Raw genomic sequence first — 23855 nt, forward strand, 5'->3', positions numbered from 1 at the left:
CCTTACATGATTTGAACCCAGGAGACAGGGTATATATCAAAACGTTTCAGTGGACTAGTGGGACCCAGGCAGCTTTGGCTTGGTCCTTTCCAGGTATTGCTGACAACTCCAAATGCCATCAAAATCAGAGAGAAGGATTCTTGGATCCATTGCTCCATGTAAAACCAGTACCAACACTTGACAAGTAATGCATTCATGGAAATTATGTAATAATGAATAATGTTATCAGTCATTTACATTTGTCACCTACTATCTATGTGATTGTAATTATATCTGTCAATTAATTCACATTTTTTGCTATCATCATTATTCTCAGTTGTTAAATACATATGAGCCTTGGATTATGGGAATTTACCATTTGAAACATTAATTGCCTTTATTCTGAGTTATCAGATTCTGAGCAGCCAAGATGCCAGCCATCCATGAGAAGAATACATACAAGAGCAGGCATTGAACTGTCACAGGAGGGGAGACACGCATGAAGTACAGGTAGTGCACTGCCTTGGGAAAGGCTGAGAGAACAGCTATTGGCAAGAGCTGAGGTTGGATTCTTTTGGCTTCATTTCCCCCCCACATAGCACCAGATGTTCTGGCTATGTAATATAGGTAGCTGGATGTTTTCATCCCAGCCATCTCATTCTATACCTGACTTCAATCCCTGCTTCTACGTGCCTGATACCATGGACGTCTCAGTCCCATGCATCTGATTAAGCCTGACTTAGTTTCCCCTCAATATACTGCATTGGCTATCTGCAGAGCCACAAAGTTTAGCAACGCTCATTTCTCTTTCTTCTCTGTTCTTTTATGGTAACCCCATAATTATCCCAGATGTCATGATGGGATACAATGTTGGATTTGGCCTTGACATCTGTTACTAGTTATATTAGATTATTTAATTTCTCATAATGGCATGAAGATAATTAGGCAGATGATGCAAAAAGTGATGAAACCAGGATATAAATCCTTTTCTTAATTAATATCACAGTTGTCTTAGCCCTGTATTAAAGAAGGATATACCAGCATAAATTATGGACTCTCTTGCAAGTAACTTAAGGAGACATCCATTTTTGTTAGAAGTTACTATAACTGAAATTAATCTGACAACTTTTATATTACATCTTTTCAATTTATTCTCCATAGGGGGGTTCACAGTAATATTAAGTTTAAAAAAGTATCCATTTTTGTTTTTTTATATCTGTTTCATATGTAACAACTGGACAATACATAATTGCAAAATCTCTAAAAGATTCCTTAAACATATTTTTTCTTTCTTTCTTTTTTTTGTGGGGTAATGGGGGTTAAGTGACTTGTCCAGGGTCACACAGCTAATAAATGTCAAGTGTCTGAGGCCAGATTGGAACTCAGGTACTCCTGAATCCAGGGCTGGTGCTTTATCCACTACACCACCTAGCTGCCCCCTAAACATATATTTTTGATAACTCTCATTGGTTGATTTGGTTATTGGAAAAGCTATTTAAAGTTGTATTAAGATCAATTTTGTAGGAAACTTTACAGCTGAGACTTTCTAGCTGATCATCAGCATCTGAAACACCTGAGAGACTTCTCTACAACCACACCTGAGACCATGCCCAGATTTCAGAGCTAGAATCCAGAGCTACATTCAGATGACATCCCAAGAATCATCTGAGAAAATATTTCTAAAGACTTAGATGGACATTTTCCTGTTTTCCATTTCCTATTGCATACACTATTTGTAATATCCACTTCCTAAAGGGGACTGCCCCCTTTAGTATTTTTTTATTTGTAATATCCACTTCCTAAAGGGGACTGCCCCCTTTAGTTGGTTTTTTTTTTTTGGTCAATGTTTCGCTCAAATTCTCTTCTCTTTTTTCATTCCCCTTTCCATTGTTAATCATCATAGAACCCTTTACAAGTATTTGTAATATTATTGCTTCATTTAAGGAAACCATGTTTCTTAATGAAGCATGGGGGGGGGTTGTGAGAAAATAATGGGTTTTGGGACACCCAGAGGCCCCCCTTGAGAGGATAATATTGAGATTGATTAGATTGACTTTGCTGATTATCTCACTTGAAGTTGACTTTGTTGAAATCACACCTACCTGAGGGCCTGGCCCTCAGAGGGTGTGTTCTCTGAGCTCCAACCTCAGCACGTTCTGCTCATGGACTGCCCTCAAGTCCAGTGAACCAATGGTTTTGGGTGATGCTGGCCAATTAACTTGGAGTGGTGTGTAGGGACCACCTCTTGTCCGGACCTGCAGGAAGCTTCTGCTCACAGAGGCATAAGGACTTCCTTTTTTGGCCTGAGACTCAGGTAGCAGTACCTTTTTCTCTCTTTTCCTCTATCCTAGTTAGGCTTTCTTAATTTTTTGAGCCATTTGCTATCTCTCTTTACTAATACCTAGTATACTTTAATAAATGCTTCATGTCCCAAAACTGGTTCTAAAGCTTCTAATGTATAAGTATCAATATATTAGAAACTCCAGCTAATTTTCCCTAAACTTGGGACAGAAGTAAGGCGACCATATATAATTTTAAATGACACAGAAGCATGATACAGGAAGACCTGGGGTTCAAGCATATGACACAGACTGTGTGCCTATAGGCAAATCATCTCATCCCTCAGTGTTCAGACAACTCTCTATAAGTTGCAGAAGAGCTCTCTCTCTCTCTCCCTCCCTCCCTTCCTTCCTCTCTTTCCCTCCCTCCCTCCTTCCCCCTCTCTCTCCATCCCATACTTCTTTCCCTTCCTCTCCACTTTTCTCCCAACTTTTCCTTCTCTCCACTCTTTCTCCCCCTTCCTTTCTCTGTCTACTTATACACATACATATCTACATCCACATATATACAGAAACACACACACACACATATATCAGAAGATAACAATTTTAGAATGGCTCCTATATATTTGGGATATACTGAGTATTAAACAGACTTAAATATTTTGCACAGATGCATGACTGGGGCCATGCCAACACATAGAAAGAATAATGTTTCAGGACAAACTATCACCACATCAGTATCCTCAATTCCTCTTCCACTTTGGTCCAATACGAAGGGCAAGGATAGTGTTCTTTATCTGACTTGGCTTCAGGTTTCCACTGTCTCAATTCCCTTTGTTACTCAATCTGTAGTCAATTATCCTACATTTAAGCTAAAGGTCTGGGTGAATTTGGAAATATGTCTAGCCACTAACTGTGGTGATGATTTGATCATTTTCCCCTGAAACTGCTGTCCCAGAGGCAGCTTTTGAAATGTTTTTTTTTTTCACCTTGGACAGAAGCTTTTTTGTAAACAAGCTATTAACCTGAATTTGGATAGTGTACATAACAGCTTAAGCATGGAAGCCAACTGTTACTGTCCTCAAAGACAAAAACTTGCCTCAAATAATTAAAGTGTCCCAGTTCCTTTTAAGTTGCCTTCATGTTAATTAGCTACACAGTTCTTTTCTTTTTTTTAAGTGAAACAAATGAAATATGTTGCATGAAATACACATACCACATGAAATATGCAGTAGTGGCTGTGCTTCTGTGCTTTGAGAATACAGTTTTGTAGAATCGTTTGTGCAGCTGACTCAGTGCTATGCTTTATATTAAGCAATGAGTCTAAAACTATTTTAAAACATCTAGGGTCAAGTCCCAAAATAGGACTTTTCCATTTGACTAAAACAAAAAAAAACATCCCCAAAGACTTTCCTACATTCAGAAGGGAAACTAAGCCTATTTTAAAGATAAAATTTTATGCTGTTCAGGCTTTAATGTTGTCAATAACTAAGAAATAAGCCTGGAAGAAAAGAGGTTAGATTTTCACCGGTTTGGCTTCTAAGCAGAAAATCATAAGCCTGTCACTTAACAGTTTACTTGCAAGAATAGTGGAGTAAAACAGGGAAAAAGAAGACATCTCCCAAATATGAACATTAGCTGGACATCATTCAATAATGAAGGCTAAGAGGAAAATTATAAAGCTATAAGCTATTATTAAATGTCCTGCTCCTATTATTAAATGTATATATACTATGCTACACCACACACACACACACACACACACATCAAATGTGAAAGATAAAAACTCGTACAAAATCAGCTGTGGAAAGAGATATCTTATATCTTAGTGGATGCAAGGTAATTAAGCCAAAAGGCAAGAAAGTGCAGGAAATGTTGTTTTATGACCTTTTAGGTCATTAATTATGAATGTCATCATCTCAAACTAATTTTCATAAAAGCTTCAATTCACCCTGGTGACCTTTGCTGTTATCATTCATCTTCCCTATTATCACTCTCCCACCACTCACCCAGTAACAACAACGTGGAACATACTTTGGCATAACCATGCTGTCACCTCCCCATAATTCTCTCCGAAATTTCCTTAAATGAAATTTCTATTGCTTGGAAAACAAATAAAACAAAATGAAGTCAACAATTAGCTTCTTGACAATGAGACTAATTGCCCCCTTTCTACCTTTCTTTTATCAAAGCTGTAGGTATATATCTTTTTTTTTTTTTTTGGCAAAACTGTAGGGAATCTCTATTCCCTATTTGGTAATAACCAGACCTTTGATTCTAAGAACTCACTTAATACCATGCTTTTCTCTGGGATTTCCCCCTAATATTTTCAACTATTCACTTAGGGAAAGTCTACATTATATAGCACAATTCCTGTCATATAGAAAGCAGTTAATATATGCCTGGTGACTAACTATACTGAGTAGATTGCCAATAACACATCTGGATCATTTAATTACATTGTATTACATAAAAGCAGGGAAATTAATGATGTATGCATGTTACAGATCCAAATGAACCCAAACAGTCAGAAACCAAGATCCATTCTGGCACGAATCAATCTACAATTGAACTAAGATCACTGTCAACATGGAGATCTACCTTATAGGAACAATCATGAAATACCCTACCTTGTATGTAGACGGAGCATCCGCTTCAAAAATTTCTTTGGGAACTCCAGGCTGGAGGAATGCAATGAACAGTAAAAGATGTTTTGGTCCACTAGACTTCCCTTGCAAATATAGTGTAGACATAGCCTTAGAGACTTTGCTTTATCTCCTGCTTATTCTGGACCTCTTCTGGATTCTGATCTTGGACTATTTCTCTTCTTTTTTTTCACACTTTCCCTGAGTCCAAAGATTCTACCATCCACCCCGTGCTTGTGGTTTCTTAATCTTACTGTCCACCCCACATCTTTTTATCCTGTTGAATCTTGCCTCCCAGTTATCTCTTCAGCATCTCCTCCTCAGTATCTCATCAGCAATTCAAGTGTAACATGACCAAGATTGTTGTCTGCCACTTTCCTCATAAACTTTTCCCCTTACTCTGCTCAGTCTTGTTATCCGACTCTTCCCTTTCTTGCCTCTTACCCAAACTCCACCCCCCAATATTTGCCCTTTCTGGCTACTGAGCCTCTCTTTCAAATCTTATTTGAATAGGAGAATTTTTATTTGTATTAAATGCTCTTAAACAGCTCCTCCAAATCAGAACCTGCATTTCTCTCTCTCCAAATCTCACTGTACATCGTTATTGACACCTCATACTATAAAAATCAAGCTTTACAGGTTCCTCATTAAATAAGGCAATGAGAAGTCATAGTTAATTGACAGTATGAAATATGTCACATATGCATTGACAAATTACCCTTATTATTTTCATTTACTGAGTATATAATAGTGTGCTTAGCTCTTTGTTCATGAAAGAGGTGGTCTATGCTCTTATAGATTTGACATTAGGTATATTAAACAAGATATCAGTGATGTTGATAGGATTAAGTCATTTGTGAGGGGTGCTCAGAAAAAAGAATGAATGGCTCAAGTAGGCAGCATTGATCATAGATTTAGAGATGGAAGTGACCTGAGAAGTCATTGAATCTAATCCCCTCATTTTACAGATTACAGAAGCAGGCTTCTCCTGCTTATCAAATGTTTAATTCTGAACAAGTCCTCTAAACTTATTGAGGTGTTAGTTTCCTTCTCTGTTAAATGAATGATTTGTATCTCTATGGTTGCTTCCATGAGCTCATGAGGTATGGAAATAATAAAATCAACTCAATTCCTTGGACAATCTCAAATTGAACTGGCCTATAGGGTTGGGGGAGAAGTGAACAGGTGCTATTTATCTTACAATTGGTCCATTTCTCTCTTATGTTGGTTTAACAACTATGTGTATACAAAAGGTACAGTCCCTTCCTTACTTCAGAGACTTCCTAAAATTTCATCTTTATAAGTCTGATTTTGCAAACAACAATGCAAATTCAAGTAGGCACTGTCTTTGTTCTTCAGTTGTTCATATTTAAAAAGGACAATAATGAGACAGGAAGATGCAGACAAAGACACACACACATACACAGATGCATCTGTATATACACCTAGGAACAAAGCTATAGCAGGAAACTAAACATTAACTATGGGCTTTTAATATAATAGGCTGAAATTCAATAAGGCAAAGGATGGTAAAACTACACTTCAGAGAGATTTTAAGAAGCTTTTGAAGGATTGGGGAGATGAAAGGGAGGGGGAGTGTTTTGCACAAAAATGTCATCAAGAAACAGGCAATAACAAGGTGAATAGCATTGTTCATGTATCCTTCCCCTAGAGGCCAGTGCAATTTGGCCAGGCATGGGGAACTGATTGTTCATTTTATTCTTTTTATTTCTCATAGGTTCATAAGACTCCTAGAAACTTTAAGCTGAAAGAAAGGACTTTAAGAGATCCATACTCCTCATGTAACAGTAAGAAAACTATCACAGAGGGGCTTAAGTGAATTGCTCAAGACTACACAGTAGCAAAACTTAGGACACTTTTCTTCTAGCCAATTGTCTTTCTTAGGTTCTACTTTTTGCTGCCTAATTGAAACCAACCCTTTCTCTTGACCACCTCCCCCTTCTTAGTCCATGTAAAATATATACATATACATATATATGTATGTGTATACATATATATATACATACATATAGTTATGTAGAAAATTTATATTATTATCAATTAAAATTAATTATATATAATTATATTGATTAATATCTAGAATATATATTCCTGTTGTTTCTTCTGTTTAATGTCTGCATCAGACAGGTTCTTGTCTTTGGTGCCTTAAAGCAAACAAACTCAAAACCCCGAAACAAACCAACAGATTTTAAGGCCAGGTGTCTCTTTTGGAGATGTAGGAGGAACAGAAGGGAAGGTATTTTCAGTTAAGTGCTGAGAGGGAATTGGATTTGTCTCAGTTTGCTTATATTAATCTCAAGTTTATATTAATGCTACTGTTGATGGTCATTCCCCCTACTACCACCTTCTGAAACTTATTACAAACCAAGCCTGCAAAGTTTTGGCCTTTTCCTCTTACTCATCATATTTTATAAATATGATTTATAAATTTACAAACAAATGATTTTATAAATATGATTTCAGTCTTCTTGGTTGACGCACTACTACAAGGTAGATCCCCTCCTCATCATTCTTAACTATTTTCACCTTTTTCCAGCTAAGGCTCCTTTCCCCAAACTTTCCTATGCTTTAACATGACCATGGTTGGGCAAAGGAAGAGCACTCTTTCAGGTGAAGACTATCCACTTTTTTATGATGATAACCATAACTGGCATTTTTATTTATTATTACCTTTGATTGACTGACTCACTGGAATTACTTTGTCATGATACTCATGGCTAACACTGTATCCTAGGAGTACAGAGGAGGGCCAAGCACAGGCAGAAAAGATGCTCAGAGTTAGCTATGGGCAATGACAATGATGTCTTAAAGGCTTCCCTCTTATCACAAGTCCTCACTGCCAAAATTTTATTCCATTATACGTTTTTTTCTTTTGTCAGCAAACACATCATTTAAAGAATTTTGATAAAAGCCAATTAACCAACTAAACAGAAAAACCCAAAACAACAAAAAAACAAACCCCAAACTCAAACCCAAACCAACCAACCAACCAAACATGCAAAAACAGAACTGCTCAGGCCTTCCGTTTTGATAGGTAGAATCATTCATTTTGTAGAATTTCAGGGGTACAAGATATCTGTGAAATTTCACAGCTTTTTCAGTACTACTTGGAGAAGTCATAAAAAATGAAGTGGTTAATGGAACTGAGAACAGGTAACTAAGTCTTCCACTCTCTTCTTCCAATAACCCCATCAGTTACAATTAAATCTAACCAGCTTAAACAAAACTCTTCCTGGTCATTAGCAGTCATCATGGGGATAACACACTCATCATAATGATGTTAACATTTTAAATGCTCAGTTAATATTTTTTGTTTTTTGTCTTTTTGGCAAGGCAATGAGGGTTAAGTGACTTGCCCAGGGTCACATAGCTAGTAAGTGTCAAGTGTCTGAGGCCAGATTTGAACTCAGGTCCTCCTGAATCCAGGGCAGGTGTTTTGTCCACTGTGCCACCTAGCTGCCCCCCAATGTTCAGTTAATATTAACTCCTCCAACCTACTAACAGCTAGCATTTAGGTAATGCTGTAAAGTTTACAAAGGGCTATATAATTTGTTTTTTTATACTAACAACTATGGGAGGTAGGTACTAGTATCCCCATTTTGCAGATGAAGAAATTGAGACAGTTCAAGGACTTGTCTAGGTTCACACAGCTAATGTCTGAAGCTGGATCTGAACTCAGATCTTTTCGACTCCAGGTCCAGTGTTCTAGCTACTGTGTATCTAAGCTGTCTGAGCACAGGGAGATAGGGAATGGAAAATGTGTAGGAAACAGACTCCTCAGGTGAGGGAACAAAATAAAAAAGTAAACTTTGAAATTATTGGTTTAGTGAAACTCATTTAAGAGTAGTCCTTTTTTTTTCTCTACAAAACTAAAACTTCCCTTTTTTGTTGACTGATCTATTAGCAGGCATTCTGTTGTCTATTGGCTAGAAGACAATTCTATAGACTATATATTTAGAGAGAAAGTAACAAAGACAAAAAACTCAAGTGCCAACCACCCTTCCTTCCTTGAAGAGGTAGGATATTGTACAAACATATTGTATGTTAATTTGTGGGGACTGTTTTGTTATTCTTTTTCCTTTTTGTTTATTATTTGGTACAAAGGATAGCCCTGTGGGGAGGAGAGAGAGGAAGAATACATTTGGAAATAAAGGTGATGTTAAAACAAAATTAAAAAAAAAATTAAACTTAATAAGGCAGGAGTTCTTCACCTTTTCTTATGTCATGGCCCCTTTGGGCAGTTTGATGAAGCCTGTGGATTCCTTCTCAGAATAATGGTTTTAAACACATAAAATAAAATAAATAGTATTGCAAAGGAAACCAATTATATTGAAATACAGTTATCAAAATATTTTTTAAAAATTACAAGTTCACAGACCCCAGATTAAGAATGTCTGTACTAAAAGGTTAAAAAAAAAGATTTTTATTCATCATCTGGTGAAAGAATGGGAACAATATTTTTTCAATTTATTAGTAAAGTATTTTTATAGCTATTTCTAAGACCATGTAAGGAGAAAAATGTATTTGTATATACACATACATACATATAAGTATATATATGTATATATATACACACACACACATACACAGATATTTGTGTGTGTGTGTATGAGAGAGAGAGAGAGAGAGAGAGAGAGAGAGAGAGAGAGAGAGAGAGAGAGAGAGAGAGAGAGAACTTTAGACTATTCCAAGAATGAAGTTTGCTACTTATTACACCTAGGAACCATACTGTGATTTTTGTTCTGGTATTAATTTTCAATTTACACTTTAAAGTCAGACTCAGGTCTTGTTTGAATTAGATGTGTAGGTGTGAAGCTTCCATATTTCTCTCACTGTATGGATAAAAGGAGCTTTCTACATGCAATTTTAATACATTTTCATAGGATTTAAAAATAAGTTTTGCTATTAGTTTTTAAATTTCCTTTAAAAAAACTTGGCAGGATCATTTCATTGTAAAAGCATCCATTCATTATGTATCCCTATGTTAGTACAAAAGTGCTTTGAGGGTAGACAATTTATAAAGCATTAAGGAAAAGGCAAGGTTTGAATATAATTTTTTTAAAACAAGGTATCAGAAAAAATCTACCCTTTAATGTGTGATATTCCATTAATGTATCCTTGGAGCTTTGGGATTCTATATGTTCATGTGGGGAAAGAATATAGGTGATAGTCTTAACTCTTCTCAGCAGTATAATGATCTAAGACAATTCCAAAGGACTCATGATGGAAAATATTCTCCACATCCAGAAAAAAAGAACTGTAGAATCTGAATTCAGATTGAACCATACTGTTTCTTCTCTTTTGTTGTTTTTTTTTCTTTTTTTGAGATTTCCCCCCTTTTTTCTGATTCTTCCTTCACAACATGACTAATGCAGAAATATGTTTAATGTGATTGTACATGTATAACCTATATCAGATTGCTCTCTGTCTTGGAGAAGGGATAGGGAAGGGAGATAGGGAGAAAAATTTGGAACTCAAAATGTTATAAAAGACAAATGTTGAAAACTATTTTTACATGTAACTGGAAAATAATAAAATACTTTTTTTTTAAAGAAAGAATATAGGGGTAGAGAATGGATCTGTGATTTCACTGATATGAAAAATATAATGAATTTGGACTAATGAGGTCTTCTCCTTCTCTGCAACTGATAGAATTGGAGAGCTGCCCAGAACAGAGAGAGGCAAAGAGCCCTGCCCAGCGTTCCACAGCCAGTATGTCTCAGAAGTAGGACTTGAACACAGGTATTCTGAGCTCCAAGTTCAGCTCTGTATCCACCAGGCCACACTGCTTAGTGTGGGGGATACAGAAACAAAAGATAAAGCATTCCTTCCCTCAAATAGCTTACTTTTAACTGGGGGTAAGCAATGCATACACATATAAGTATATACAACATAAATGAAAAGTAAGTACAAAGTAATTTTTTTTTTTTTTTTGCGGGGGAGGAGGAGGCAACAGAATCTAAGGGGCAGGAAAGGAATCATGGAGGGTGTGATGACTGAGCTGAGATCTGAAGACCACTAGGGAAGTGAGAAAGGAAAGTTTTGGATAGATTCTGTAGAGAGAGAGTAATTATAATAAGACTGCAAAGGTAAGTTAGAGCTAAGCTGTGAAGGACTTTAAATGCCAAACTGAGGAATCTGCATAAAGTCCTACAGGTAATAGGGATCCACTGGACTTACTGAGGAGGGGACGATGATCAGATGAAGAAATTGATGCCCAGCGAAATAAAATGACTTCCCCCAAATGGCAGAACTGGGTTTCAAACCCCAGTGTCATGATTCCTAACCTAGTGCTTCCCTTCCACTTCAATTACATCATGTTGCCTCCAGTTTTAAAGTGGGGATTACAGGATCATCAGACTTAGTGCTGAAAGGGACCTTAGAGGTCATCTAGTTCAGTCTCTTCATTTTATAAAGGGGGCCCAGAGGACCAAAGAGCTTAAGTGACTTGCTTACAGAACCCTGACTGTAAATTAGTCAGTCAATAAGCATTTATCAAGCACCTGCTTTGCCACATACATGACCATACACAAATTTTATTTTGTGATAATGCTACCCAAATATGGCTGCTGTGTTTATAAATGCCTAGGATGCCACATTATTGTCTGTGGAAGAAATGACATAAGGTCATTGCATACATGATCAAGAATTACACTGCTGTGGTTGAGAGGTCACGACTCTTGAAACAGGCCTTCAACCAGCCATTAATTCCCTTATTGTTGAAGTTGTCAATGCAGGGGCCTTTCCTCATGACCTTAAAGGATCAAACAGAAACTCCTTTATTTCTCTATGGCTGTTGATAACCTGCCCCCACACCACCTTTCTGGCCTCATTACACATGAGACCTTTCACATACTGGCTGCTCCAACCAAGTGGCCTGTTTACTGTTCTGTGCCCCTGCAGTGGCCATCCCTCATACCCGGGATGCTCGCCCTCATCACACTGACTTCTTAGAATCCATTGTCTCAGTGGATAGAGCACCGACCCTGGAGTCAGGGGGACCTGAGTTCAAATCCAACCTCAGACACTTGACACTAGCTGTGTGACCCCGGGCAAGTCACTTAACCCCAATTGCCTCACCAAAAAAAAAAAAAAAAAAGAATCCATTATCTCCTTCCAAATTCAGCACAAGCACCAGCCTTGCTGTGTAACGCTTTTCTGGTGCCTTCCCACCTCCGAGCTTCTTCAGTTATTATACATAATCTTGTGAGGCACAATGCTGCTGTGGGTAGAGAGACAGAAAGACCTTGGAGACAGAAAGACCAGCCTTATGTCTCTGACATCCACTGATTCCCTGACCCCGGGCAAGTGACTTAAGCTCTTAGTGGCTCCAGGCTAAGAAGGTGCCTATCTGTATTGGTGCAAGAAGTCCCTCTAGAATGATGAACTCAGAGGTCCTCTTGCAACCTTCACCCCCTGCTGTTTACATATAACTAAATATGTGTATTTCCCCCCTCCCCCACCCATGTAAACTCCTTAAGGTCAGGGACAGTTTCTTTTTTGTCTTTGTACTCCCAGTGGTACCCAGCACCCAGCAGATGCTTAACAAATACTATGATTAATTGGTAAATCACAAATGGGATCCATGATATCCATGGGCTAGGTGTCATGAATTTCCTCCTGTTCATACAGGAAAGTATCAGCCATAAGATATGGGATCATAGATTTAGAACAGAGAGAGTCTAATCCAAGCATTTTATAGTTAAAGAAACAGATTTTAAGAGAGGTAAAGCAACTTGCCTACAGTCACACAGTTAATTAATGGAAGAGGAAGAAATTTGAACCCATGCCCTCTGATTCCATCCAGTGTTCTTTCTTTCATATCATGCTACCAACTCCTTTCAGGTGATGATGGAGGAAAGTTCTCTTGATCCCATCCATCTTAGATATATTCTCCAGGGAAAAGAGCCACAAGCATACCTCTCAGGCAGCCCTAACATCACCAGGAGTTGGCTCATAAAAGTAGGTGACCCCTTCGCACCACCACTGGGGAATTTTTTTTTCATTTTGTTAACTAAGTGGTCTCTCGACGTATCTCACTGAGCTAAGCTTACCCTTCATGTATATACTGAGCAAGCCATCTGCAGTCAAGTCTCAGTAATCAAAGAGTTTTCAGAGAATTGTTTCAAAACCGAGCTAATCAAACCTTTGCCAGGAAAATAATGTCTGCACTCGAGGCAGAAAGACTTAGCTATGTGTTTGCGAAAGCTATCCACAAAGGCCTTGTGGGAATGGGAGGAACAGTTCTATTCAAGTGTAAAAAAAAATGGGGCAAGGGTATCTCCCATCACAAGTGGAAACAATACTAGATTTATAATCATGAGACCTAACTTTGAATTCTAGATTCTACTTAGAACTTGTGAGACCATCAGAAAGTCATTTAATGTCCTTAGGCTTTTATCTCATCTGTAAAATGAGAGTGCTGCACTAAATGATTTCTGGGGTCATTCAGCCTCAAAATCCTATGTTCCTTGGTTCACTGGTATACACAGTGACATATGCCATCCTGTTAGATACTGCACAGCCTTTCTTGGATGCTTTTTTGTGGTTTTTTTTTGGGAGTTGATCAGAGTTGAGTGACTTGCCAGGGTCACAGAGCTGCTAAGTGTCTGAGGCCTGATCTCAGTTCAGGTTTCCCTGACTCGAGGGCCAGCACTCTATCCACTGTGCCACCTAGCTTCCCCAGTTGGGTGCTTTTAAAATCATGCACACACTTCCTTACAGTCTAGCCACAACCCCAGTCATCCATAATACTACTTCTGTTTCCAAAACACTTCTGAGCATTCAATAGAAGGCATTCAATAAATAATTTATTGATTAATTGGCTTCATTTTATTAGCAAAAAAAAAAAAAAGGAAAGGAAAATTTCAAGATACTTTGTGCCCACATTTAATTTACACATTTGAAGAAACTTATTTAAAAATATTTCTTTCTGCTCAGTATGTCAAAATCTTTTACCTTAATGTGCCTTGACTTTGGACACATGTTATCTATTAATCTGTATTGTCAGACAACATGTTAACACATCGTTAGATGTCTCATTACACATCTTACCATCTGACACACCATTGACGATGATATAATTGGGGAGGGGAAGAGAAATCTAGGTAACCTTTTCTTAAAAATCTGAATATGAGGGGCGGCTAGGTGGTACAGTGGATAAAGCACCAGCCCTGGATTCAGGAGTACCTGAGTTCAAATCCGGCCTCAGACACTTGACTCTTACTAGCTGTGTGACCCTGGGCAAGTCACTTAACCCCCATTGCCCTGCAAAAAAAAAAATCTGAATATGATCACTTGAGAATAATTAAACTGTAGAGTCTGCCTCCTCCACCCCCACTAAAGTAGTATTTTTATATTAAGTGGTGATAAATAGAATGGAATTTTGTATAATTCTTGTTACATCACTTCGGGGGGTCTTGATTCTGAAATAAGCAATATATTAAATTAGGTAACATTCCCCATGAAAGACTGAAATATGCACACAACAAGTATGCTGTGATACCAGGAAACATCAATCCCATGGAGAAATGTTTATAGCCTATGAAGAGGGCAGGTTTATAAAGCTCTGGCCACAGACAGCTAAGAAAGGCTGAATGTTATTGTGGGATAAAACTATGGCAGACTTCTAGGAATGAGAATCTATGATTAATTAGATTACAAGTTACCAATGAAAACATGATTTGATAAAGTCAGTTCATCATAATTTTGCTGACAGATTGACTGTTCACACTGAACACATGGTTTCATGTTGTCTGCCTGGTGAAGATCACCATTAATGAGGAGGATAAAAAGAGAGTAAAGAAAGACACCCGAAGCCCAACAACACTTCAAATAAATTTTCAGCCCTAACTCTAATTGCAACTCTGAGAAGTTATTACTGAACACCAAGGTGTGCCTGAAGAGGGAAAGTTTTAAGCCCTGATGATCAGAGCCATTACTTATGCCCATTTTATACAAGTAATTAATAAGACTAAGATGGCGCAAAGCGTTGGGCAGGAAGCATGCAGCTTACTCAGAGCAAAGGCCAAAACCTTTTGGTTAACTTAAAGCAGGGCTTCTTCATCTTTTGTGTGTCATGCATCCCTTGGGCAGTTGGGTGAGGCCTATGGACTCCCTCTCAGAATCATGTTTTTAAATTCACAAAATAAAATTACACAGGAATACAAAGGAAATCAATGATTTTAAAATGTGGTTTTCATAATAAGACAAAAACAAGTTCACATGACCCAGTTTAAGCACTTCTGAATTAAAGTTTCTAAGTCTGTAAGGATTCTGAATCAGACTCTCCCTCCAACATCCCCAAATACACCCAAGGGGAAAACTTTTGCAAGGAAATCTAAATGTGTGGCCTCATCTAGGTACCATTTTTACATGAGATTGAGAGACATTATCTCCCATTCTCTTGTAGTCCCCAGCAGTCACTACAATGCTTTTGGTACACAGTAGGCACTCAATAAATGTTTAGTGACTGATCTGGCATATGTTGAGCAATCAACATTTATCAAGCACCAACTAGGTGCCAATTTTTGTGCTAGGAAGTGGAGCTAAAAATACAAAGAATGAAAAGATGGCTACTTACAAGAAGAGTACATTCTAATGGAGGAGACAAGTACATTATGCAAGTCTATACACATATATATGTGTGCATATATATATACATATATGTATATATATGCCTATACATATGTGTGCATATATACACATATATGTGTATATATGCCTATACATATGTGTGCATATATACACATATATATGTTATTTGTTTCAGTTGTATCCAACTCTTTGTGACTCCAATTGGGGTTTTCTTGGCAAAGATACTGGAGTGGTTTGACATTTCCTTCTCTAGCTCATTTTAAAGATGAGGAAACTGAAGCCAATAGGGTTCAGTGACTTGCCCAGGGTCACACAGCTCATTAGTGTCTGAGGCTGGATTTGAACTCGGGTCTTCCTGACTCCAGGCTAGCCACTCTATCCACTGTGCCACCTAGTTGCCCTTTATATAGTTATATGTATGTGTGTATTATATGTACTTATCTCACATATACACATACATATGTAATACAATATTACCAAAGTTAATTAGTAACTTTGATGTTATATCAAAGGGATACTTTATGGAACTTGGTAAAATAATTTAATAATTCACTAGGAGAAACAAAAGATCTAGAATATCAAGGGAAATAATAAAAAGGTAGATTTGAAGAGGGAATAGCACTTCTAGATCATGAACTATATATAAAGCCTCAGCCATCAAAACCACTGATTTAAAAAATAGAGTAGATGGGGGCAGCTAGGTGGCGCAATGGATAGAGCACTGACCCTGGAGTCAGGAGTACCTGAGTTCAAATCCGGCTTCAGACACTTAACACTTACTAGCTATGTGACCCTGAGCAAGTCACTTAGCCCCAATTGCCTCACTAAAAAAAATTAAAAATAAAAAAAAATAGAGTAGATGAATGGAACAGACTAGATGAGAGAATCAGAAATAATTCAAATAAAAAACCCAAAGTTCAATAAACCCTAACCATCAGTTACTTAGGAAAGAACTTTCTATTTATTTAAAAAATACTGCTTGCTATACTGGGAAGCAGTCTGGTGGAAATTAGGCTTAGACTAACATCTTCCACCATATTCCACAAGAATTTCAAAGTGGATACATGCCTTAAATATTTAAAAATTAAAAAGGAAGCAGATCATACATCCTCCACAGTTATGGGGGTATATATATTAATTAAAAAAGGGGTGAAGCCAATAATGAAATACAAAATCAATAATTATGATTATATGAAATTGAAAAGCACCAAAAATTGAAATTCTGCACAAAGAATATATTTAAGACAAGAAGGGAAGCAATAAAATAAGGGGGGAAAATCTTTGTATCTAATTTCTCAAATACCTGTATGGTTATGTAGCAAAAAAATAATTCCCCCAATACATAAATGGTCAAAGGATATGGACAGTTCTTAAAAAAATTGCAAGCAATTAGCCATATTAAAGAATGTTCCAAATCATTAATAAGAGAAAAGCAAATCAAAACAACCTTGAGGTCCTACCTCAGACTCCATAAATTGACCAAGACAGGAATTTATTTTGGAGGAGTTGTAGGAAGATAGGCACTGTTGGTAGAGCTGTGAATCAGTTCAATCATTTTGGAAAACAATTAGGAATTCTGTAAATAAAATAACTAAAATGTTCATACCCTTTGGCCCAGAGATTCCACTAAAAGGTGTTGTTTTTTGTCCTTAGTTCTCAAAGACCATGACATCAGGAGGTGATATCATGACTTACAGTGAATTGGATTTAAGTGAGGGAGAGCAATGCAAAGTCACCAATCTCACTCTGTCCTCCAGAGACATCTGGGTCCAGTGGCAAGATACACCAGAGGACCTGGGTTCAAATTCTGACTTATTTTCTTCATGTCTTAAAGAAGGGATTGGACAAAATGATCCCTAAGATGGATTCCAATTTTGCTTATGCAATTTTATAGCTTATACATTTTTAGCTATGTTTTTATAGAAAATTCATACCTTAGAGATTCTTGGACAGCAGGAGTTATATTTCTGCTCTCTCTCTCTCTCTCTCTCTCTCTCTGTCTCTGTCTGTCTGTCTCTTCAAACTGCACAAGCCTGAGTATGATTTCTACAATATTTTGAGGGTCAGGGGACTTAATCAACATGATCTGGATGTAATATTAAGAATATGGACTTTTTTATTTCTAGAAAACAGGCTTATTAGACACTGGTCTGCTTTAAATGTCTTAGGAAAGAGTTCATCTAAAAGCCAAGCTCTGTCAGATGTAGGAGAGGAATTACCTGTCATGTCAACATTTTCAGCTGCATTTTTTTTTTTGCAGGGCAATGAGAGTTAGGTGACTTGCCCAGGGTCACACAGCTAGTAGGTGTCAAGTGTTTGAGGCTGGATTTGAACTCAGGTCCTCCTGAATCCAGGGCCAGTGCTTTATCCACTGTGCCACCTAGCTGCCCCCTTTCAGCTGCATTCTTAAGGCACAGGAAATGTCACTGTAAGTCTTCATTGTAGAAATATGGGACAGAAATATCAGTTGCTACATGTTGAAGAGGGTGGAATGGCTTACCATAAATACACTACAAAGGACTTTTCTTGTTTTGTTTACTAATCACTCATATAAACAAAAAACTTTTTTCCCTACAGTGAAACTTCTGAAACTATAAATTTTGTGAATCATTGAGTTTTCCTTTTATTACTCCCACACTTAAGTAAATTTTATTCAAATGGACAAGGAGACAATAAAACAAGCTAACCTAGCATGTGAGTGGGTGGAGACTAGAAGTCCCACAGAAGGATATTATTTCTCCACATGTCCACATTTGGACATTATCTCTCTAATTATGGAGTCATGGGAAGAGTTGCTTTAGAATGGAATGTGAAATTAATTAGAAGAGATCATTTCCTGAAGTAAAGTGTTCTCAGATCATTTCCTGAACTAGAATTCCTTATTCTTTCTCCCTGCCCCCATCATACATAAATCATAGGCTTCTTTTATTCTAGCAAAAATAATTTCCAACTAATCAAATTAGAAACAAAGAAATATGATACATGATCTAATGATGATAAAACAGGATAATCAGGCTAATTTTTGAAAAAAGCTTTCTTGCTTAAAAACAAGAAAGAAAGAAAAGGTAAACCATCTTGGAAGAAATTTGCCCATTACAGACCTTACCATTACAAGGTGCTTTTCAAAAGTCACAGAAGATAGAGTTATTTCACATCAGCATAACAGATATAGTTATATTCTTCAAAATTTGTGTTCTTTTTTGCATATAAACATGGATGAAGTATAGTATAAAAATAGATGTGTATATATACACATATATACAGATGTTCACATAGATAAACATACATCACATTATTTTTAATCCATCCATCCTTCCTTCCTTCCTTCCATCCATCCATCCATCTCTATCAACTCTGGAGTCAATGGACTTGAGTATGTATCTTGGCTTTGTCATTTACTACTTATATGACCTTAGAAAAGTCACTTGATTTCTTGGAGGTTTCAGGTTCTGCATTTGCAAAATGAGGGGGTTGTTCTAGAGTGGAGGTGTCAGTGTTGCCTGAACCAGATTAATTTAATTGGGAAATATTTAACAAAACAAATATAAATATAGTAGAACACAGATAATGTTAATATGTGGTTTTCTAAATCAATTTGCACCTCCAGGGATATTCATGTATGGTTTAGTGGCCCCTGTTTGAGTTTGACACCACTGCTCTAGATGACCTCTAAGTCTCTAAGGTCCCTTTCAGGGCTAAATCTGTGATATTACAATCCTATGTTATTAATCTGAGATGTCAGTCTTTCAATGCTAAACAGATTACATGGATTATCACAGCACTGCCTGCTTAGGTCCTTTATAATAAGAGACCTATAACTCTTGAAGCAGTGTAAATATAGGTATTGAAGGGATTCGCACCCACCCTGCTCCCCAAACCAAGAACTGCTGACACTATCATGACATCCAAGATTTCTTGAAGGAGCCTTTCTTCCTCCTTGGGCTGGCTTCAATTATTTTGCTTCTCATACTAATTTTACTTCTCTAAGTTTTCTGAGTGGCATCTGTTTTAAGGACACACAGTCATGGGGGGTAAGAATGGTTTCTCTGGCACAAAACAATTAAAAATATTAATGATCATGTAATGACAACTTAATAATTATGAAAAGCAGCATCCCCCCTTCTTTTACCTCCCCAGTTCTTAGGAGGGGATAGCAAATCTCATTAACTTACACATTGACAAATTAAGCATGAGTGTCTGACTTGATTTAATGAAGGAAGTCATTAAAACAGCAGCAAGTGAACAGGACTTTCCCCATATAAGTGATAATTTTTAGTTGCTGGGTCTGAAGATGAAGGGGGAAAAAGTCTGATGAGAGCTCTTTCCCCTAAGGATGGCAACCCTATGTATCACAAGACTGAAGATCTGATGGCATGAGTTCCATTACTGAACAGATCTGGGTCTATCTACAGTGCTTAATCAAATGTATTCAGAGTCTGAGTCAAAGACAAGTAAATAATTTAAGAGATTACTATTGTCAGGGACATCTCCTTTTCCCATCCTAAAGACTGGTCCCAAAGTGAGATAGAAATTTCTGTAGAAAGAAGAATATTTCAGGGGCAGCTAGGTGGTGCAGTGGATAAAAGCACTGGCCCTGGATTCAGGAGAACCAGAGTACAAATCCGGCCTCAGGCACTTGACACTTACTAGTTGTGTGACCCTGGGCAAGTCATGTAATCCCCATTGCCCTGCCCAGGGAAGAAAAAAAAAAGAATAGTTGAAATCTGTCTACTGCCATATCTCTATTGTTGATTTAGATACCTGATTTAAAAACCTGTTTTAGTTCTTTATAAGTGACTATAATCAAATAAGGGTAGAATAAAGAGGTATTACATTTTTGAATACCAGAAAAATGGGATTTAAAAAACTTATTGTTACTTTTTTCACTTTAAAAATAAATAAACATTTTTATTTATAGTTTTGAGTTCCAAATTTTATTCTTCTTTCCCTGCCTTCCCTCCCCTCTCCCTGAGGCAGTAAGCAATCAGATATGGGTTATACACGTGTAATTATCATATTAGTTATTTTGTACAAGAAAACAAATAAAAAATGAAAAAGTGAAAAATAGCATGCTTCAGTCTGTGCTCAATCAATATCAGTTCTTTCTTTGGAGGTGGATAGTATGCTTCATCATTAGTCCTTTGGGACTGTCTTGGATCATTGTATTGCTGAAAATAGTTAAATCCTGAATGTTACTCTTAATTGTTTTTCTGCTAGTATCAAATGGATTAGAATGCAAACCTCCTAAAATAAAATATGTACTCTGTAAACAAAACCTAAAAATCAAATAGTAACATGATTCTTACCTAGCTAATTTGAAAACTATATCTAAGTACAGTATATAATTCCAGCCCAGTATTTAATAGACCCAACCTGAATTACATGGTACTATTCCCCCTATGTTGGGGACTGGAACTATAATTTCACTGGTATAAGGAACTCTATGGTGAGGAAACTCCCTCTGTCAGTGTAGGTTGGCATTTTTCTACAATTTCTAAGGTTGCCTATTGTTAAAGAGCAATGAAAGGTTAAATGATTTGTTCAGGGTCGAATGGCCAATACATCTCAGAGGTAAGATTTGAACTCAAATCATCTTGGCCTTGAGGCTACCTCTCTATCCACTATGCCACTGGTCTCTGGGTCAGCCAAATTAATGACCAATTGCCAACTCTATTTTACTTGCACGAATGTAGAAAGAGCCTAAGAAAAATCAAACACAGAACTGAAAAATCTCTTCACCTGAAAATGAGAAGGTTGATAGATATCACGTTAGATCTCTTCTAGCTCTTTGTATTAGAAAACCAAGTTTTCAAACGCTTGCTTGTTAAAGTGAGAAAGATCAGCACTCTAGAATAGTGACAGAATTTCTTTAAGGAATGGAAATATGTAGCTAACCTGATTATTGTTTTGAAATTATCTCACAGAAATATTTTATCACAAAGACAGATGTTTCAAGCAAACTAGACATACTTTTTCTATCATACACTAAAATGTATCAGTCTTTAATGCTGAAATGTGTACTATCCATAACAAGTTTAAGAGATGGGGCAGCTGGGTGGCACAGTGGATAGAGCACCAGCCCTGGAGTCAGGAGTACCTGAGTTCAAATCCGGCCTCAGACACTTAACACTTACTAGCTGTGTGACCCTGGGCAAGTCTCTTAACCCCAATTGCCTCACTAAAAAAAAAAAAGAGAGAGAGATAATGGTGGTATTATCTCTATTCCTCTACTAAATGCAGTAGAGGAGGAAATTATGGACTCATTTATTTTTTAATGACAGTGACACATTGCACACTGTTAAATATATATAGAGCAAAGAAACAAAAAGTCTGAGCTCAAGTCATTCCAGTGTATAGCCCATGCCAATCCCACAAGAAAAATTCTGACACATACTATGACATATATGCTCCTTTAAAGGCTCAAAAATGTCCTCAACATCTTGTGCTTTATCATTTATCGGTGCTTCCTGAAAAATCCTATTTATTTATCCCTTCAAGCATTTACGATCTCTTCCAGATCTAAATCTACAATCCTAGGATATTATCTTTTGTGACCTGTATTGTTATTATAGTTAACAGTGAAACTAAATATCACTCAAAAACATGTACATCAAATAGATAAATGTTGGAAAGAGCTGTTAGAAGGATTTCAAAATGGATACAAATATATTCACAATGCCTAAAGAATTAAGCCATTTAGCATTTTAAGGGTGTATTTGTAGAGGCAAGAAAGTATCAGCAATCAACACCTAGGCTCCCATGAGTACAAAGGCTATCAGAATCAGCCATACTCCCTTGTAGTTCAAATCTCAGCCTAGTGCTACTTGACTTGTTACAATATTTAATCTTATCATATGAATTCTAGAGTAAGCCAGAGGTATATAAGGATATAACTTAGGATCATTGGATCAAAGTGCAAAGAGACCTTAGAGGGGATATAACCCAACTCCTTTATTTTACAAATGAGGAATCTAAGGCCTTGAAAAGTGAAGTGACCTTGTGCCCAAAGTAACAAAAGTGGGAAGTGGACTTAAACCCCTGGAAAACTACAAGTTTGTGAGAAAGATAATTAAAACATAAAAAATTATGATCCTGAATGAACCCAGGCCTATATATTTCTTCTTGTTAATTTAAAAAGTGTAACTTTTCCCAAGTATGCTTTAGTTTAAAGAAAAGGTATAGGAATATCCTCTGCTTTTCACCCAAAGAAATGTATATAACTTAAGGCAGTGAGTGGCTGACAGCTGTGAGAAGTGACAATTGACACTACATGGAGGAGACCGAAGAATTGTAGCAAATATAAAAATAAACTCTTAAGAACAAGACCATCTGGGACTCTTTAATGTCAGGGCAAACTTTAAGGCATTATTGTATTATGGCACCATATAACAGTAGATATCCATTGCTTTTTTCTACCTCTTTCTTTTTTAAATCTTTGTTATAAGAAATGGCTCGCTTGGGTTGGGTAGGGGCAGGGAATTTGGAAATGAAAATGATATGAAAACAAAAAAGTGTTAATAAAATAAGATTAAAAATTCCTATTTACAATGACAGTATTGGTCAATCAAGAAAAGGTTAAATTATGTTTAGGAAGACAAGGAAACAGCCAACTTGTCTTAGGTATATTTCCATCCAAAATGATTAAAATTAAAAAAAAAAAAGGCTTGACACACAAAAAGGTAAGTGACAAGGTATCTACAAAATTCAATTATTTGAGACACCTCCTTCTTTTACAAAGCTGGGTAAATAACTCATACTATACTTATGATGTGGTAAATGACAAAATGGACTTTGTCTTTAAAAAGAAATAGAAAAAATTCTAAGCAACACATTAGGGTATTATACTCTGCCAAATAAAGGGCTCTATTTGTAAACAAAACACTTTATTTGGCCAGGGTAGACACAGAAAAAGATCAAACACAGAGTAATTTCAGATGACTATCACTGCCATGAAGCCTTCTCTTCAGCTTCTAATAGATTAAATTTATAGCTTCTTGAGGCAGAAAACTGGGTCTGATCCAGTACACCTTATTACTCAACAGTGAGACCCACCAGACCTTGCTTGGAAGGTTGCACACATCAACCAGTGAAACTCTCCAAAAATATAGAAAAGTTGGTTCTGTTCTTGGTCATGCTTCCCACACTCAGCCACCAAGAAGCCTCCTCTTACACAGAGTTTGACATTTTCACAAAATACAAAGTGAGGCATTTTAAAAGTTCAAATAAAGCAGGCCATAAAAAGTAATCCTAAATTGGGAGAATTACCCAAGTGGTGGCAATAATAAAGGAAGGAGTTGCCTTTTTTATTGACATTAGGAGGCCAATACAAAAC

The 23855-nt window shown here is 36.9% G+C and overlaps 1 protein-coding gene across 5 annotated transcripts in view; it reads right to left on the bottom strand.

Moving 5' to 3' along the window:
- Positions 1-23855, bottom strand: part of FRY (FRY microtubule binding protein) — a 570040-nt gene that overhangs the window by 530103 nt on the left and 16082 nt on the right. For 3 of the 5 annotated variants that reach the window (XM_043997432.1, XM_043997428.1, XM_043997427.1), the window contains exon 1: positions 4892-4926. The exons of 1 other annotated variant lie outside the window; for it this stretch is intronic. In XM_043997432.1, coding sequence (XP_043853367.1) covers positions 4892-4911 — 20 coding nt within the window. In that variant the 5' untranslated portion in view covers positions 4912-4926. Of the gene's footprint in view, positions 1-4891; positions 4978-23855 lie in introns of those variants that run through there. One more of the 5 variants, XM_043997435.1, reaches the window with a different exon arrangement.

This window comes from Dromiciops gliroides, chromosome 3, assembly GCF_019393635.1.
Source record: "Dromiciops gliroides isolate mDroGli1 chromosome 3, mDroGli1.pri, whole genome shotgun sequence".
Classification (NCBI taxonomy): Eukaryota; Metazoa; Chordata; class Mammalia; order Microbiotheria; family Microbiotheriidae; genus Dromiciops; species Dromiciops gliroides.